This window comes from Carassius carassius, chromosome 17, assembly GCF_963082965.1.
Source record: "Carassius carassius chromosome 17, fCarCar2.1, whole genome shotgun sequence".
Taxonomy (NCBI): domain Eukaryota; kingdom Metazoa; phylum Chordata; class Actinopteri; order Cypriniformes; family Cyprinidae; genus Carassius; species Carassius carassius.
In genome coordinates this window covers 5,787,553-5,807,961 of record NC_081771.1, presented here as the reverse complement: position 1 = coordinate 5,807,961, position 20,409 = coordinate 5,787,553, and the positions used below count along the sequence as shown (strand labels likewise).

At 36.6% G+C, this 20,409-nt stretch overlaps 1 protein-coding gene across 1 annotated transcript; it reads right to left on the bottom strand.

Annotated features, from left to right (window-relative positions):
- Nucleotides 1–3,965: 3,965 nt before the first annotated feature.
- Nucleotides 3,966–19,124, bottom strand: LOC132160853 (leucine-rich repeats and immunoglobulin-like domains protein 2). The gene is made up of 18 exons (XM_059570567.1): nucleotides 18,518–19,124; nucleotides 17,603–17,677; nucleotides 17,374–17,508; nucleotides 15,426–15,566; nucleotides 15,089–15,232; nucleotides 14,493–14,636; nucleotides 14,222–14,365; nucleotides 13,595–13,675; nucleotides 13,434–13,505; nucleotides 12,637–12,705; nucleotides 12,311–12,474; nucleotides 11,855–12,166; nucleotides 10,496–10,777; nucleotides 9,961–10,404; nucleotides 8,716–8,868; nucleotides 8,462–8,602; nucleotides 8,034–8,309; nucleotides 3,966–5,929 (listed from the first exon to the last, which is right to left on the bottom strand). The coding sequence occupies exons 1-18, from the start codon at nucleotides 18,697–18,699 to the stop codon at nucleotides 5,742–5,744; spliced, it is 3,147 nt and encodes a 1,048-aa protein (XP_059426550.1). The 5' UTR covers nucleotides 18,700–19,124; the 3' UTR covers nucleotides 3,966–5,741.
- Between the last annotated feature and the right edge of the window lie 1,285 nt (nucleotides 19,125–20,409).

Below are 20,409 nucleotides of genomic sequence, written 5' to 3'. Positions count from 1 at the left end.
TAAAAACGCCAGGAGAGACTGTTACACAGTGATTTGACCCAAAATGATGGGGTTTTCTGCTTTATGTTGTGGCTTAAATGCCCCTTACCTGTGGAACAATCACTAAATGTCAGCATTGAATGTACCAAAATGTTAAACGCTAGCTTAATGCAAACACGTTTCTTCAGTAATGTACAAGAATTGCTTTTATGTGATAGGTAGCCTATTTAAACAAGTAATCAAGTAACTTACATTTAAGACAAAAAATTGCTATTAATTCCTTTTCACCAATGCAAATAAGTCAAACCATCAATCTTTGCATGTCACCAAGAAACAAAATTTTGGATGCCTTTGTATTTCCTGCTCACAAACGAGGGACAAAAAACATGCTTTGACTTTCAAAACCATGCTGTAGACAAACTTAAGTTTGATTGCATTCATGAAAGAAAACAATTAGAATAGATAGGCTAAATAAATACATTATTTTTTTTAAAGCAGTACATAAGACAATTGCTTCCAATGCCAAGGTCATGGGTTCGATTCCCATTTTGGATAAAATCATCTGCAAAATGTAAAATGTAAAGCATTAAAAACATTTAAGAATAAGCTCCCATTAGGCTACCAAATATGATAAAATAATAAATTTAACATCAGATCCTGCACTTTTATTCTTTCTGTCTTATTAATCTGATGATGTAATTGAATCTGTAGCTTCAAGTCTAGGTGAGGATATCACAAGTAATCAGTGAATATTTCATCTTGTAATCAAATTATAGGGCCAATTATCTTAATAGCACCATCCTGTAGTGTCACGTAAGACTCAAAGCTCCCACCTTATGGTGAGTATTTGTATCTGCAGCATAACTTGAGTCTCATCATTCAATCTGCCATTGCCTAAGACAAACACTACACACTATTCATGCGCTCAGCTCCCTTATTAATTACAGACAAGTCAAGACAAATCAAAACAGTGCCTTCTTCAGTTTGTAAAGGATTCAATTTAATTCCTTACCACTGCTGGCACTTGGGGGAAGTCGTGGCCTGGTGGTTAGAGAATCGGACTCCCAATCGAAGGGTTGTGGGTTCGAGTCCCGGGTCGGCAGGAACTGTGGGTGGGGAGAGTGCATGTACAGTTCTCTCACCACCCTCAATACCACGACTGAGGTGCCCTTGAGCAAGGCACCGAACCCCCAACTGCTCCCCGGGCGCCGCAGCATAAAAAAAATGGCTGCCCACTGCTCCGGGTGTGTGTTCACAGTGTGTGTGTGTGTGTGTGTTCACTGCTCTGTGTGTGTGCACTTCGGATGGGTTAAATGCAGAGCACAAATTCTGAGTATGGGTCACCATACTTGGCCGAATGTCACTTCACAATGTCTTCACAATGTTCACTTCAAATGCAGTATAAAGATCAGACACAGGAAAAGCTGCAAGAAGTGTGTAGACAAGGTTAATTATACTGAAGCACAAGACCAGACCTGAAACTAATTTCAGTGTGTTAGTTACCACTAATTTATTTACACACCAGCCCACATATATCTAGCAATACTCAAAATAACATATAGCTCTTTGTTTCTCTTTTTTCTATTTGGTGGAAAAGATGCTGTGTATTACACAAGACAAAATAATACCTGTTTTCAGGTTTACACATATTTGGGTCTTAAAAGGATAGTTCAACCAAAAATGTAAATTCTTTCATTTGCTCATCCTCATGTTGTTTAAATCCATGTGACTTTCTTCTGTGAAAACCAAAACCAACAGTAAGGCCTGTTTCCATCTATATTAAATCTGGAAAGTGCATGGCTCTGAACACAAATAAACTAGCTTATTAGATATCTACTGGTTGTTACAAACTTATTCAAGTCTCAGTTATGGTCTAAACGAAAGCAATAGCCAGTGAATTTTCTCGAGCATTGCACGACGGTGCGTGCAGAGGACACAGCAACATCCCCGTTCCACTAGTGTAATAATCCAAAGTGAGTCTAGTGTTTGAATGAATTATTGATAAAGCTGAGTAAAGAGGGTTAGCAGCAGGCGGAGATATGTACTTTGATCTCACAACTATAATTTCTCTCTCAGAACATCTCTTGGAGGACGGCAATGAAAATTGTCAGTTGAAGTATTTAGAGGGAATCAAATGGGTCTGCGTCCTTTTCAGCTCAGTGAAAACTTCCAGAAAAGTTCTGCAATTTATTATATTAGCATAATTGAATAACACTGTAAGTGAGCTGTGGCATAATGCTAATATAGTGCACTTATAATAACACCACTTTCCCCCACAAAGCAATAACACTGAAGGATAGCTCCTCAAAATGAAAAATCTTAGAATTTACTCACCCTTGTGTCAAAATGAAAAAGACTTGTTCTTTTATGAAACAAAACAATAGCAGATCAACCTCTTCATATTTGATATTAACCCTGTATATAAAACAATAGTCCAGAAATAGAAGAGTTTACTAAACTTTAGAAATCTTTTTTTTAATCTATGAGAAAGTCTGCATGTTACTATCATATTTGATACATCAGTCTTTTATGGCTGATATACTGTAGTATGATATAGAATATCAAATACAGAATATGGATGGCAAAGGCCATGCAGCAGTTTTGTTGTGGGTTTGATCAAAGTTTTCATCATGTTGATGATTGCTGATGGGGATGACATCATACATTTGCATATCAAATTATTAATATTATAAAGGGTTATAACAAAACCCTAAATATGAGCAATTGCATAGTGTTCCTTACCTTAGCTTTTTCCACGAACAACAGTTTATTTGAATAACATGGATACATATTCACTCATGATGCATCTGAATTCATTTTATTGTTTAAATGTCAGCTAAATGTCAGTTTTCAGAAACAATGTTCTTTATACATGCTTTACAGAATGTACAGGTACAGCATACACACACACAAAAAAAAAATTACGAAACATTTAAAAAAGCAGCATTTAAATATTGTCAAAGCATTTAAGCAAAACTTTGGTTTGCAGGAGGCAGGAATGTTTGATCCGTGTGGATTTTTCTTTGGTGTAAATCTTTAAGTGAAATCACACTTGTTCATTTCTAAAGTTCCCAACAAAGTCCTGTATAATTCAGGGTAAAATAAACTCGCTGTTCACTTACATTACTTTTAAACTGCTTTGCACTAATCTCCTGCAAGCTCAAACGAGAGAGACCAAGTAAGCATTAACAGTAATTCACAAAAAAACTAGATGTTTTAAACATAGCTGGAAGCCGCTGATGACACGCACTCCTTTCCTTTCAACAATGGAAACTGAAACAGCGAGGAGTCAAGACAAATCATTTGAAATCAAGGTCTCTGATTAGTGTAATTGTACAGCTAACAGCAAAGCAAGAGATTGTGCAAGATGCAACAAATCAATATGCAAATCAAGGAGTATTTATCACAGTTGGAAATTGGTTGAAAATAAAGCATTTCCATTAAAAGACAGGGGAAGACAGTGACCACAGATATCTGCTGCAACACAAGATCCAGCATTTGTATACTCAAAAAAGTGCAAAATGTCAGTCTACTGCTATGTTGTGGAGCTTTCTGAACAAAATAAATGGTCCAGATTTAATCTGGGATCCATGCACATGGTTTGGATCACCAAGCACTGAAGTGAGTCTGAATGTTTTGTGGGCAAAGAAGGTCCATTACTCAAAGGTCACTTCTAAACTAAGCAGACTTAAGGTGCAGTCATAAAACAGGGTTCAATAGCATAGTGTTGTATAAAGCATGGCTGTTGGTCAATGTGGCAAATTCATGCAACCAACTTGAAAATGAGCGAAATCTGCATGGGGAACTTTTTCACCCTCACGTGAAACTCTTAATTTCACCAGCAAAGTTTGGCAGAGCAATGGTAAATGTGACCACAACTTTATATTGATAAAGTTTAACAATCTTAAATCCAATGTGAAAACTGCACAGGCAAATGTTTTGCCTCACACAAATCACAGATTGCGCAAATTCCTGCATTTTGTCCATGGAATTCCACCACATAAATGTAAATGTAACAGAAACCTTAGTAGTGGCTGTGTCCGAAACCTGAAAAATGCTGATCTGGAGGTAGAAAGGCATTAAGCATCAAGTCAAATGTTTGCGTAACATTGTTTCCACCAAGATGCTTCATATGGTTACTTTTTACTAATTTTGCTGCCTGTGTTAACCAGCAATCCTGTGCATGTGGTTTGGCATGATTTTAAAAAATATTTTTGGATTGACTGAGCTACTAAAAGCAGTAAAATCATTTATTAATGTATTTTTGCCTAATTTCTACTGATGAATGAGAACTGTGGTCATTAAATATGAGCTTGCTTATCTCAGGATTTATTTTAAGATCATCAGACGTGCAGTCACGTTCCAGTGTTTTGAAAATCTGTTTAAAATGTGTTTCCTTAAAAGGTGTGTGTTGAATGAGTGGACAGCAGGACTGTAAGGCAGCTTCCTTTGGTTTTGGACACAGCCTCTTAAGACATAGTTTACAGGCAAGATATATAAAATCCAGCTGTCATTCTAAGACCAAAACAATAAAAATGACTAGGCATGGCTATGCCTAACTGTCAAATTGGTTCTAACATCTCAAATTAAGGAGATGAGGCAAAAAAAAAAAGGCAAATTACTAGAGGAAACCAGTTTGATCTAGCAGTAACAACCGATTTCAAATGCAGCATATACATATTTTAAAGGTGAATCGCGTGATTTCTACACTAGTAGGGCACCAACTGGAATTGCAAGAAATTCTCTCAAATGCTTCTATTGGTCAGACAGAATGTAGCCCCGTCCCAAATGCACACCAATGGTGCTCAGTCAAGCCGATCAATCACAGACTGCAATTCAACTAGAAATTCACTTGCAAGAATGCAAATGAGGGAAACAAATTAAAAATGGACATTTACACAAAATACACAAAATAAAAATCTTAAGCTTGATATGGAGAGTAAATGAAGAAAAGTTAACATATTACGATTCGTTAAAGACTGTCCTGGGAAGATTATCAAAGGTGCAACATATCAGGTTTTCCTTACTCTCTGTTATAGTGCCTTAAAAACAGACAGAGAAACTGAGAAATATGTTTTAGGTTTGTGAGAAGCACTACACAAAAAATATTATTAATGATAGGACAGTAACTCCGACGTACAATAACAGTGGAAACAACGGAGCCATCAACTCTGTTAACACATTATTGGTCATAAGTCTGTACCGTTTGCCAACAGGAATTAGAAATGCAATACAGGTAATTGGCCTTCTGACGTCACGCAGAGAACATCACTGTCCTATTTGGACAGTCCAATCTTCACAGTCAATATTCGTACAGGTCCTGTACCGGAGCAAAAGCAAGTTAAACGGGAGTCTGGGTCAAGTTTTGGCATATGCAAAAAGATTCAACACTCTTAGGTAGGCGGGAAAACCAACATGGAATAATTTGTATGTCACATGCTGCAGTTGGACTAGTGGAGCTCTTGGAAATGGTGCATTCAAAGCTCAAACCAGACTAGTTAGCTCAGGAATGGTGAAAGCAGGGATTCTGTCTCCGGTCTGAAAAGCTTTCCGGCAAAACATGCACATCCCAGTGGATTACAACCGAACATGGCGGGGAAGGACAGTAGAGGCGGTGTAAACATGAAGAAAGAGGCATTTCATTTGGCAGAGAATGAGGTTTCTCAAAGGAGGTAGTGGGCTGAGGGCACTGGGAGGCAATTGAAGGACAAGGTGGTGATGTTTGGGGACAAGATGACTGGGGGAAGACGGGCTAGCTGGGTTTATGTGGGCGCTGAGGTGCTTTCCTGTAGGTTAGTCCTGTATGAGCCTTCCTCCATTGCCCCCCTCCTCTCCTCTTGGCCGTCCCCAGCAGACAGACCTATCGGGGGCTTGTCTACAGTCACTGAGCCCTGGGCGAGGATGGAAGAGTGGGTTTCTTCGCCATCCCAAAATGAACTGCCTGGGACATCTGAGACAAGAAAAATAGAGGTTGTGAAAATAAGTATGTGCATTATATCATTTCCAAACCCTACTGAGCAGACTCTGTTTACCATCTACATAGGTAGCAAAGATAGCAAAAATGTACTGCTCTTCATGGATAGCAAACATGTTAATGGTCACCCAATGCATGCCACACAACTGGTGTTCATTATGATGTTTAAATACACTCACAACTATTTTTTTCCTGTGGCCATTTACCCGCAACTTTACTAATCATTTGCGAAGACTGGGTTGGTGTTTTCATAAATAACTGTATAGAGTACTAATCATTACTTGAAACTAGGGCTGTAGCTATCGAATATTTTAGTAATCGAGTATTCTACCAAAATTTCCATCGATTAATCGGATAAAATGCGTTTTTGCTTAATTAAAGTGCAATATTAATTATGCAAGAGAAAATAAGACTACTGGGTCTCTTAAAATGAACAACTTAGTTTCCTTTTTTAGATTTTTTTTTTTTTTTTTTTTTTTAAATGCATACAATGCAATGCATACATCAAAAATAAACATTTAATTATTACCCATTGTTTCTCTGTCTGTACTTGTACTGTGAACAATGACAAGAAAGTTGACAAATGAATTAATTGCCATTCAGTTGGGGTTTTAAATAAAGCATTTTCTGAGATGCACATTAAACATTAAACACATAAAACATTTATTTATCTTTTAATTATTGAAAATTAAGCAAACTTAACTTTTTGGTAAACAAAGGGGATTTACTATTAAAAATAAAACATGGAAGAAATGTTGTGTGATTAAACCTTAAAAAAAATAATGTTTGATTTTTTTTTTTTTTTGTAGTAGTAGGATATATATATTCTGCTGAACAATAGTAATACATCTCTGGCAAATACTTGTCTTTGAACCGGACTTTTATTTTGACGTGTTGACGTACCTTTACAGTTCTGTTGTGACGCTAGTTTTACTCAAATCAAACGGTCAAATGCTCATGAAGTGACTGTCAGAGCAGTTCTGGAGATGTTGTTCATGTGTTCACGTCCTTATTAGTGAGACAGCAGATGGAGCGTCACTCGCGCTTCAGTGTGTGTAAAGTCGCACTTCTGCTCCATTCATTAACAGAGACACGCAGAACATTCTTAACAACACAGATTCATATTTAAATAGTCTGTTCCGGTTTAATATTTACAGATATTAGTCCATATCGTGATTTGGTGTAAGTGCAATGACCTATTTTTGATTAATTCATTCAAAATTTGGCAAAGTCCGTGCCATTCCGCGTTTAACTGTAAATTCCGTTTTTATGACTGGATTCCGCGATTCCCTCCATGTTTTCTGCATCGCAGAAATCCTAAGGCCCTAGTTGTGGTATGCCAGCTCTATCTTGCAATGGACATATGTTTGCACGCGCCTCAAATCAAAACACTGCTGACACCTTGCAGTATGCGATTTCAGACGCTGCGCTTGTGTCTCCTTCCGCTTTGTGGGTGACGTAAACGCGTTGTCACATTAAAAAGAACGAAAGAACCTGACGTGAGATTTAAAATAAATTAAAAGAGGCTTCGAGGCAGAGGAATTTGCCTCGATCATTTTTTGTAATCGAGTTACTCGAGGAATCGTTTCAGCCCTACTAGAAACTTACATTATCATTCGAATTGTTAGAGTATGATAAAAAAAATAAAAATTTCTTAACTACTAAATTTATTTTTTGTAAAGTTGCATTAAAATGTGTACATAGCTATAAAAAATATATTTTTTACTTTTACTTAATGTCGACTTAATGTCAATTTAAAATCTAAATATATTATATATAATTCTTATTTGTATATATGAAGTGTACAATATTATGCAAATATACACATTTAAATATTAATTATATTTAAATATACAAATTTTATTCAGACTTTCTGCCATTTTCAATGGCATTTATTTATTTAGCTTGTCACACTGCATTCTGGAATTGCCTGATGTGCAAATGACACTTTTTGGAATAAAGCATTTAGTCCTTTACATGTTGCCTAGGTGGGCAGATCACTCAGTTTAGTAACAAAGCAATGGTAAAAAGGATAATAACAATATGCTGTTGCTGTATGTATGTTTGGTGTTCATCTCACCAGTGCTATAGTGTTGTGACGCTGGCAGCCGTGGCTCATGGTTGGTGAGGAACACAGAGGCGTTCTGCTGACTTATAAAACTCTCCAGTGCTGCGTCTGCGTGCTCGGTGTGCTGATCCCGCTCTTGATGGCCGATCTGGTGTCCGTCCCGAGGGATCTGAGACACAAGTGCGTCGTCCTCTGTCAGGTAGGCGTATGGACAGTACTCACGCGTGCGCGAGTAGATGTTGGCGTTGTCGTAGCAGTCTGAACAGATGACCAGAGGGACTGGTCCACCTAAAAACACAAACAAAAATCAACCCTTTAGCTGATTAATGAGGTCAACTGGTGAGAAAAACAGCCCACTTTGCAATCACATGAGGGAGCGTAAATGACAGAAGGTTCATTTTTAAACAAATCAAATTATATGAATTTTTGGGATCAATTACCATTAGGGATATTTGCCTGTCCCTCTCTGGGTTCACTCCAGTGGAAGCTGCTACGTCCAGCAAAGAAAGAGCCCACACGACTACCCAGCATTCCATTAGCATCTGGATCAACATCACTGCTCACTTCACCGTAACATACTCCTGTTGAAACACATCACAACACGATAGTATTATACATCCATCATATGTAGAAACTATACAATCCTTTCTAAAGAAATCAACTTTCTCGCTAGAGGAACACAGGGTGACATTACCATCAGTGCCTTTGTGGACATAACCATTAGCATGAGATGGCATTAGCTGCTGGTGGCTTCCATTCTCTGAGTTACTGTAGCCCTCCTGAGGCTCGGACAGCGTTCCCTGAGATGAGAGGTAACTGGGAATGTCCGCTGGAAGGTTCATTTCATCTGGAATACAACAACAGAGAGATTTACATATTAAAATTAATGTCATTTGTCTGGATACATTTCTAATTCTTCCAATTTTGGTCCATGCTCAAATTGTTATAATGGCTATTTTAAGTAGTAGGTAGGGTAGTTGCATTTATTACTTAATATCCTGACTGTGATTATTTGAAATAACCGCAATCACTGTGTAGTCTAAAATCAATTACCGGCATTCAAAAAATGACATTTTGTTAGAAAAATATGATTATTATGGATAATAATCCTTTTTTTTACTATAACATTATATTAAAGCACTGGGTTAAAAGACCACTTAACATTTATTATAATTAAAGTGGACCAAAAAGGAGAATATTTTAAATATTACAATATTTACTAGCCTATGTTATACCTAGCAAAGATTTATTTACATAATATTTTATAAGAAAAATATAATAAATTTAAAATAAATTATATTTTATTTTATAAAGACAGTATTTTTATTATTCTACTCTTCAGTTCTTATCAAACACCAAATTATAAAAAAGTAGTAAACATACACAATTTCTTATATTATGTTAAAATGCAAAAATAATTGCACTAGATTGTTATACTGTTTATGAAAAGTAATGTTAAATAATGTTGCATTAATTTTAATAACCCAATCACATATTGTATTCAAAAAAGGGAATTTTGAGAGAAAAAAGTATATATATATGAAACTTATGTGTGTGTGTATATATATATATATATATATATATATATATATATATATATATATATATGTGTGTGTATATATATATATATATATATATATATATATATATATATATATATATATGTATATATATATATATATATATATATATATATATATGTATATGTATATATATATATATATATATATATATATATATATATGTATATGTATATATATATATATATATATACACACAACTTTCATAATCACAATAGCGCTACTACTAAACATTATACTCTATTAATTATTAATTTTGCCTATTAACTAGACATTATATAATCATAATTTTATATAGTATGATATATATACATTTTATTTGAATTATTTAACTGATACATGTAATGTTGTGCACTGACCTGTATTTGTTATGCTGTAGTCTTCACTCTTCCTCCTCATGTGATAAATGACGATGACCCACACAAGTGAGGTGCCGACGACGCAGCAGACGACCACCATCACAACAATGCCAACTGTTGTCCACCCGTCCTGACTGTATATGCTGGTCACCGGGTCACAGTTGGCCGAGGGTGAGACGCTGACGTAGATATGACCGCGCTCTGTGCCGAGCGTATTGGACATGATGCACGTGTATTTCCCTGCATCAGCAGGGCTGGCATCTACGATTATGAGAAGCTGATTGGCTGCAGCAAAGAAGTGACGTTCCGTCAACACCAACGGGGCGTCGTCTTTGGTCCAGTTGAGGCGGGGAGTGGGGCTACCACGAGCTATGCACTGGAGGACAGCAGTCTCACCTCGGGCAATGTTACGGTCCTCTAGAGGGCGCTGGAAGGACGGGGTTTCTGTCAAAAAGACCAGAGATGTTTAATTATTTAATGTAAATAATTCAAAAGAAATGTTTTGACTTTTAGTAAAAAAAAATCATAACTATACCTAGCACAGTAAGAGTGGCATTAGCTGACAGGCTGCCCGCCTCGTTTTTGGCTGTACAGCTATAGACGCCCATATCCTCGGTCTTCACATTAGCAATGAAAAAAGTGTCATCATCTGGCATGACATGCATCCTTCTTTCACGGGCCGCAGGGAAATTGATACCGCCGTCTTTCTGCCAGGCGATCTGCGGTGTCGGGTGTCCCTCCGCAGCGCACTCCAATCTAGCGACCGTACCGGTGCGGATGCTCAGGTCCATGGGCGTCTTCAGGAAGGTTGGGAGCTCTGGGAAAAGCCATTACACAGTTATTTTCACTGATTTCCTCAAGTAATTCCAGAAAGTCCAGAAATATCTAGATGACACTTGTAAAACTCGACTACAATAACAAAAGTGTCACCAAAAAAAAAGAAGTTATTACAATGATTTCTTTCATATACAATAGTAAATCCTCGATTCTTTTTCTCATTCTACCTTCTACAATATTTATTAAACCCTTAAAATAATTTTAAGCAAGGAAATGTGAATGCTTAAACAAAAGCAAACAATGCAAATGTTATACTACAGTAAGATTATCATAATTTAATAAAAAGACAGCAGAATTCATAAATAGCCAATACAAAAACAAGCATCCCAACGGCCAATCAAACCCTAAACAGCACCATTTGCATTTAAAGTGCTTGCTTTGTGAATTGTGTTTCTGTTATTGTCATATTCTATTATTAGGTTACAAATCCGCTCTTCCATCAGTATCGTGAACCGATATAAACAGAATAATTACATTGCTAAGGTCGGCATCCCAGAGGGCTGTTTAACAGATCTGTTTGTTCAACAGATGTGGAAAATTAAACTGTCAGAACTCTGGTAAGAAATGAGGGTAAATAAGGAGAGGGAAAAAACTAATGCCAAACTGCTTATCAAAGCATAAAGGATCATAGCACTCTAGCAATACGCCAAAACAAAAGTCCTGCAGATGATCACACAATCGACACTTTAAATGAATAATCAGACACCAGTAAACACTTTGAATTCTGTGACTAGACCTAAAAATAAATCAAAATAAATCGCACAACGGTGCGAGATAGAGCTGTACACAGAGGGTAGCAAAAGATCGCTTGTGGGTATGAAGGCTTGAATGCACAACCTAAAATACAAACTATTAATAATATGTTACCTTAGCTATTAGTGAGTGCTCATTAAATTGGATTTTTCACAATTCACACAGAAAAAAAAAAGGGATGAATCAAATATAACCGCAATTGTTTTCAGTCAAAAGATCATCAATTTCACATCAATTTAACTGAAGAAAAAATAAGGCTAAAGGCTTAACAACATGTAACAATCAATTTTGATGAGGCACTAACCATTAACAGTGAGCTTGGCCAGAGTAGAGTAGTTGGACCCAAAACGGTTGGAGACCACACACTGGTACTGGCCCTCATCTGTAAAATTAACATTGAGCAGGTGGAGGACGGTGGTGTAGAGGAGGCGGTGATCCTGGTACCGTGCGTAGTTCTGAACCTGGGCTTCATACAGCACCTCTCCATCTTTGCGCCAGGCGGTGCTCATGGGAGAGTCACTGCTGCTGAACGCAGAGCAGTTCAGAGTGATGTTGGTCCCGCGTAAGGCCACAGCGGTCTTGGGATGAGCGCTGATCTGGGGTTTAGGGAAGTCATCTGCGAGTGAGAGACAAATAAGAGATCTTAATTTTCTAAAATTGCTTTTTATACAAGGCACAAGAAGCAAAAGAGAAAAGGCCGCCATGGACATTTTGTTACAGGGCTTTGAAAAGGCGTGAAGGTAACGGTCAGGTCACTCACTGCAGACAAACTCCTCTGGTTTAATAACGAGCACACTTGATCCTGCCAGGAAGGCGGGATGAGCACAGATGGCGGTGCAGGATTGCTGGAACTGACTGTCAATCAACCACTGGCCCAACCACTGCAGCTGACAGTCACACAGAAGACTGCTGGTGTTCAGATCACTGAGGATGAGCACAATACAGCCATTACTGAGAATACACCGGAATTACACTTATTACACACAAACACTGTCAATACGGACGAAAATGAAACTAAATATATATTAATATATTATGCATAGATATGAAATACATACAGTCTGTGGAAAGTAAAAGATTACTTACAGTGTTTTAAGTTTTAAATGAGTGAAAGCATCAGGATGAATAGAAATTATGCCATTCTTACTCAGGTCCCTGCAGAACAAATTCAGAACGATTATTTCCAACGGAACAATACAAAACAGGAGCTCTTTGTGTTGTGCTGAATAATGAAATTAATTGGAAATCGATTGTTTTCATATTGTGTTCACTTTATATTTACACTTAGACAAATATGTACAATAGCATAACCTTATAAATCTATGATCTATAAACCTTAAATGTTTTAAAGGGTCAAAGTAAAAAAAGATGACTTGAATGTGGTCTTTTTTTCCAAATTTTGATGCTCATTTCACAAAGTAAGATCTTTGGATTGAACAATGGAAGCCTGGAAAGGTGTTTTCTCATCTTGCAATTGCAAATGTATTTCTTATAACTGTGACTTCAAAAAAAAAAAAGTGTAAATTTAAAGTCGGCATTAAGATGAAAATTAACCCGTTTTCTAAAATGAATATTATAGATATTATTGTTAAGAATTCATCCAGAACGATATGGAAAAGAGGTCTGTTGCTGCTTACATTTCGTCACAACTTCAAATTTTGTGATGTAACTATTATCTCATAAATGTAATTTTATAATTCAGAAAGTATAATTTCATTCAATATTAAAAACTCTCACAACCAGCTTGTTTTGTACTCAAGGGCAGAAACTTTATTCCAAAGAAATATATAAATAAATACAAAAGGGATTTCTATAGTGCTACATCCAGTAATAATGTTGAAATGTTGTTCTGAAAATCCCAAGGACTGATAAAAGAGACTCACAAATGCTCCAGCTCCATCAGACCCTCAAACGCTCTCTTAGTGATGCTCCTGATTTTATTATTCTGTAAAACTCTGGAAAACACACACATATACGCTTATGTCAAGCCACACTTCACATCTCGGAGTCAGATTAAACAGCTCGTATCCACCAACAAACTCACAGCGAGTTCAGCCTCTTCAAACCCACAAACATGCCAACCAAGTCCTCGATGGCGAGGGAGATCTCATTATTACGGATGTCCCTGGAACGAACAAACATCAAGAGACCCATCAGAATCTTTTCAGACCGCTGCTGTGTAGAACATGCTTCCTGTTTTCAATCTAAAATATCAGAGCTGTTTTATTTAGGTGACTGTACTTCTCAGCACCATTGTATGCTTTTAATGTTTAAAGGGAAGGTTTTGTAAGGACAGGCTGGTATGTGGGAGTATTGTGAGACCGTTTTCACGCACTGTTGGCTCTAAAAGGCTGACATCCCTTTTACAACTGTGCCAACGGGACATGGCGGAGGTTATGAGAGGTGGGCATGTTTGAATGTGCTCTTTCTCTGTAGGGCAAGCTGAAATGCAAAAACTAAACTAGAAGGATTCATACAAGGCTTTATCTACAGGGATAGACTTTATCTGTTATTTTATAGAGATAGAGCACAATGCTACTTCAATTTTCATCAAGATCATTCGAAATCATCTTTCATGCATTTTATACATAAACCTAAGGCTTACTATTATGTTCTACCAATAACTATCTGTTTAAAATGAGAGACTGAAGAGTAATGTGGGTTATCTTACATTGTATGGACGTTAGCCAGACTGCTGAACACTCCTTCGCCCAGGTGTGTGATCTGATTGTCACCCAGATTGAGACTCTGCAGGAGACTGAGGCCAGAAAACACCCAATCCTCCAGACGACTCAAGTGATTGAAAGACAAATCCCTGGAGACAAAACACACACATGCATTACCTGAGAGCCAGCCAACACCTCAAGGATAAAAATGTGCATGCTAATTTCATCATAATGTCTACAGGATCAAATTTTAAGGTCAGGGCTGAAGTCACTCACAGCTCTTCCAGGCGATGGCAAAACTCCCAGGCATCAGCTCGAATGAGTCCGATATTGTTCTGATTTACCCGGAGAATCCGGAGCATGTGCAGGCCGTACAGCCAGCCCTTATTCAGCTCGGTCAGATTATTATACTCCAACTCTCTGGCAGAGGACATAACACACATCACCCAGAAATCACTACTTTGATCCGTGTGAAACAGAAACTTCAATTAGAAATCAGCTACATTAAATAAACAGAAAAGAATCAAACCTCCAGGTTCAGATTATGGTTTCAAATAAAGTTATAAAAAATAAATAAATCAATGCTACAAAGGGCAAATTAAATTTTAAGCTGGGTGATGGTCAAAAAATATATATAATAATATTAATAATAAATTTCCAGCCTTTCTGGCAAAATTTGACATATTTAAAATGTATATAATTGCTCTAAAATGGCTTTCTACCCCAAAAGGATCCTACACTTTACAAATTATTGCCACATTGTTAAATGCAGGTAGTAAAAAAAATATTGTTTTTTTATAAATAGCAATTTTTAACTACATATATTTAAGCAAGTTAAATGATCTAGTGAAACCCTGAAAGCATTGACTCACAGCTCCTCCATGCTTTCCAAACCAAAGAGAGCTCCATCCATCAGCTTTGTGATGCCGTTGCGCTGCATCTTCAACGATTTAAGAGCCTTCATTTCTTTGAAAATTAGACCTTCCACGACACGAATCCTGTTGCGCCTCAACTCTCTGAAAAGTGACAAAATCATAAAGAGGCGCACATTACAATGAGAAAATCGAACAATCAGAGAGAGTCAAGACAACAAGGGAAATTAACTCCCCAAATGATAATATCAGGTGCATTTAGCGAGCAGTTATCCTGTCAGACACAATCTAATTTAGCAATGGAATAACATCCTTTTCGTTAGCCATGAATACGCACAAGACTTGGAGCTGAGAGAGGGTGAAGACTTTATCAGGCAGCACAGAGAGTCTGTTCTGGTTTATCTTCAACACCAGAAGGGAGCTGATGTTTCCGAAACAACCGGGCTCCAAGGAACTTATCTTGTTTTTGCTCAGGTTGCTGTTGTGATGGTGAGAGGAAACAAACAAATATCCATGAACCCCAAAAGTAATCAGAAACACCAAGAAAATCTCCATTAGGCCATCCTTAAAAATATTTTGGTTTGCAGTCACAGTAAATTTCTTTTAAAAAAGGGTCGGTAGGTAGGTCTATATATTTTTTTTTTCAAGTTTCATTGTAAAAAAAAAAAAAAAAAAAATGGTATTTTGGTGATGGTAATTCCGTAGGTATGAATTTAAACAAATTAGCATATTGTGACATCACTGACTGGGTCTTCAACCCGTGCCTTCGGGCGCATCATTGCAAACCTCATTTTGATGCAGGCTATATAGACCACAAACAAATTGAAATCTTTGTCAAACATGTTTATTGCATGAATTTCAGGTGAGAAGAAAAAAATGAGGTAGTGTAATACTGTTTTACTTGCATCCACCGCTAGGTGTCAATGCAACCTACAAATGAGAGACCGTTTACTTTGCTTTCTTGTGTTGTCATCTTTGTAAAAAAAATCCTGTTTGGTTTGAGTGACAAGTGTTCATTGAATCGATTTTGCAGGTCTAGATGCATTTTATACAGCAAATAACACCAAATGTAGGTAAACCCACGGACGAATGTAAAGATTCAATATATTGTTAAGATCAATATTTCTGATGTTTTATTGGCGTGAAGTTAGGTGTACAATGACAAACAGGAGTGCAACATTCTCGAAAAACAATAAGCAGAGTGGACTGCCATAACGCAAAACATTTACTGCAGGCTTCAACATGGCTGTGTTTACGATTAGAAATGTCAACAACAACAACAAAAAACGGCGATTCTAGCCCAAATCTGTATCTGTATGCATGAGTCTGAATACCGGCAGAATTCACATTTCTGTTGTAAAAAGAGAAACACTGTGCAGAGTTATTATTTGCTGTTATGCATGTGTGTTCGAAGCTGCAGTTGTTGTGTGATGCGTGTTCCAAAAAAAAAGAAAAAAGAAAACTGGACGCGCTCCGAGAGAAGGCCGTTAAAATCAATTTCCTACTTTCGTTTTCGAAACTTGTGTTGGTTGGTCCAGTCGATTCGCACAATACATTTACGAACATAAAGTGACAGTCGACACAGTCACAGTTTTAGACTAAACGGGAGAAGGGATGGGAAAAGATCTGGGCACAGTTTTTCCAGAACTTCGTGCCAAGTTAAAGCGGTGTCAAGCTGTTTTAATGAATGTTTTAGATGTATTATGGTGCCCGAACCCGTATGACTTTGAAAAGTGACCGCAAACATTTAGTTTACTGCAGCCGCAGCCATCATTACCAAGCGCGAACCGTTGACTCTGACAGTGAATGAGAGTATAAGACGAAGCGAATGCACAGGCCACAGTGTGACATCCGTGTAATCACAGATGACATCAAGGGGTTTTTTTAAAGAAAGAATGTAGCCTTCGTTTGTATGTAGGTCTAGGCAATTTACATATTTACAATACTTACTTAAATATAATTAATAAATATAATTTAAAAAATGGTTGGTCTTAACGCAAATGTACAACCGGCAAGTCGGTCGGACTAAGAGCAAAAAAATAAATAAACATTTGAGTCGGTCCTAAATTGACAGGGTCAGTCAGGTTACGGCAAACAAGAATATTTTTAAGGATGGCCTTATTCAATGTCACAACAAAGATCAAAGCAACACCTGATACTTGTGTTGTCTCAAACTGATAACTCAAAGGAAAAAGAGAGCTTCTTCAGAAATCTCTGCTTAGAATTTGTACACAGTCTTAGTATGAAAGTGCAAAACTCTGACAAGCCGGAGTACAAAAACTTACAGGTATTTCAGCTGCATGGGAGGGAACGAGCTGGCCTTAAGCTCAGATACAGAATTAGAGCTCAAGTCCAGACTTTCGAGAGATGAATATGGCAACAGCTGCTCTGCCACGACTTCAGAGATTCGGTTATGAACACTGAAAATAAACAGCAGATATAGTACCAAATCAACATACATGGTCATATACACCTAACATTAATGGAAAAAAATGAACATAGAGGGAAACTTACAGTGACAGTACTGTGATGTTGGATGAGGCATCTCCAAGAAAAGGCACTGCTGGAAGTTCATTCTGATTCATAGACCTAAATTCACAGAGAACAAACTATTAAAACCTGAAAAAAAAAATGGTGGCAAATATATAAACCATTATTTAAGACTGGGGAATTTCTAAGTCTATGATGTGTACCTTCAGATCTGATAAAATACTTTTCACATCATTTATATATTTAAATACAGATTTAATAACAACAAAGCAAAGAATCGAAGCTGTATAATAAACTAGGAATAGTTAATCTAAACTAAAACCAAGTTACATTAAATAAATGAGACTGATAGAAAAAATGATATCGTAGCATATTTGAAACACAAGGCTTTTATAGACCATAAAGTATGATATTGTGACAATATGAAACTCACACTCAAAGAGAAAAAAATACCTACGTTTTATTCAGAGGCAAAAATATGTATTTATAAATCTGATCAAAAAGCTTTGATGAACTTTTGAATCAGCTTGTAATGCATATCAATTAAACTTTAGTAGACAACTTGCATACAATGTATGGAAATATCAGTTGTCATTATCTCTCAACAACGTCTTAATATTTAATCAGTGTAAGATGTTTTTTTTTTTGTAGTTTTGCTACTAAAACTAAACTATCAAAATTGTATTATTATTCAAATGTATCCATAACAATCAAGGTATTTATAAGGAAAAACAGTTGCATTGGTATTTCGATAAAGGATCACGTGACACTTATAATGCCATAACGTATGATTTGATAAACAATATAACTTCATATCACTATAATTGCCCCAAAACAAACAAATGTAAACTAATCAGTTGTCAGCTAGTTAGTATTGCGCACATGTGCAGCCTCTGCAAAGTGCTGGAGCATGTAAACAACATCTCCTCTAGTACTCACGCATGGGTGATCCAGACTGGAGCTTCCAGAGCTGCAACACTCAGTCTTTTCCTATTGCAATCCAGCAGTTGCGCTGCACCTGGACCACCAGAACACGTACAGGGAGAAGGGCAAGTGTCCAGGCCCGCGACACTCACTACGAGCAGGAGCAGGGCCTGGGGGATGGGCCAGCCCTCCGCCATTTTGAGTTTTTGGATCGCAAATAATCAGTCCGAATTATGACATTAACGAGACACAGAGACGAATCTGTGTTTTAGAATAAATATATGATTTCATATAAACCCGAGTTAAGTTGAAAAACATTGCAAAGCTCTGATGAAATCAATCGGGAGCCATCTCTTGGCCCTCTCAGCTCGCCTCTTCGAAATTCCCTTCTTCCGCCTTGCAATCTCTGCAGCTTCAAGAATTCCCAAACGGAGCGTCAATCAAGCTTCAAGACGCGGAAATATGGTTCAGGTATTCCGAAAGATTTCATGTCCTATATAAGATTGTCTGTATGCATTTGAGAGAAAAATAAAGTATAACTGAAAATCGTCTTTCCAAACATTGTTCCTCGACTTTTTTCCCAAGGAAAAACAAAAGCACCTTCTTCCGTTGACACGTGATCCACCCCTCTGTCACGTGCTGCTGGAGGCCTCGCGTCATTGGCCAGTCGACTAATCCGTCAAACTTGACTTTTTTTTTTCTCCAGGTTTGCTGTACTGTTATAAATGTTTTCACAAATCTATAATTTAAAGCGTATATTACAACAGCTTTTCAAATTTATTTAATCTCTTTAATTACTTTTTAATTATAAAGTTGCTATTTTTTTATTATTATTACTAGGTGGTATAAATAATAAAAAATGCTTCCCATTCATTCATTTATTCATTCATTCCTTATTACTATGGGCTCGTCCCCTACCCAAAACTTTAACCCCATAACACATTTATTTAGTGATCAAACTCTACTTTGCAGTTATAAAAACATAAATGTAAAACAAATTTTTATATTAAATTTCTATTTGAAGAGTTAGGATTTTTTGTAGCAAAGAATTTTACTTTGCACAGTACTTTCATTATCATCTTTCAACCTGGTCATCTTCATGATCATGATTAAGCAACTACAAAAATTTGAAGATGAAATATTATTTTTCTCTCAATAAATAAATAAACAATGCATGTGATTGTTTTGCTTTCTAGTTCCCATCAACAGTTTCAAACGTGAAGTTATGTGAAAGACAGTCACAGCCAGTTCTCTGACTACACTCAATGTAACTTAAAGTATAAATTAGACACTATACTGAGATGAGATATTTTTAACCTGTTAGGCCAGCATGTTGACATCACTAATATATTGCACCCAATGATATAACGACAAAAAGATCTAAGATCTGACATATACATTAATTCTAATTATGATCTTTATATTATATTTAGGTTATTACAGCTATTGCATTATATTGTGTAACACATTAGGCTATTGCATTTATTGTAATGACTGTGGTCAATATATGAAACCATCTATTAACTGTATTTAAAAAAGAATCAAATATACATGAAATTTTATACATTTTAGCTGAAGCATGTTTTAAATTGGGTTCAATAGTGTAAAAAAAACCCTGTCTGCTTTGACATGACCAGACACATCACATTTTCAAATGTTCAGAAATGAACCCTGCAGGTAAGCTTGTCGTACCAGAATTGCCCATGCAGGTTAATCAGTTGTTTGGTTATTGATGCATGTGTTGATAGCAGATTATAAATGAGGTTGTGTGTGTGTGTGTGTGTGTGTGTGTGTGTGTGTGTGTGTGTAAAAAAATTAATAATATTTAAATTAAATTAAATTAAATTAAATTTAAATTAAATTAAATTAAAATATTTAAAAAATATATTTTTGAAGTAAAGAAACTC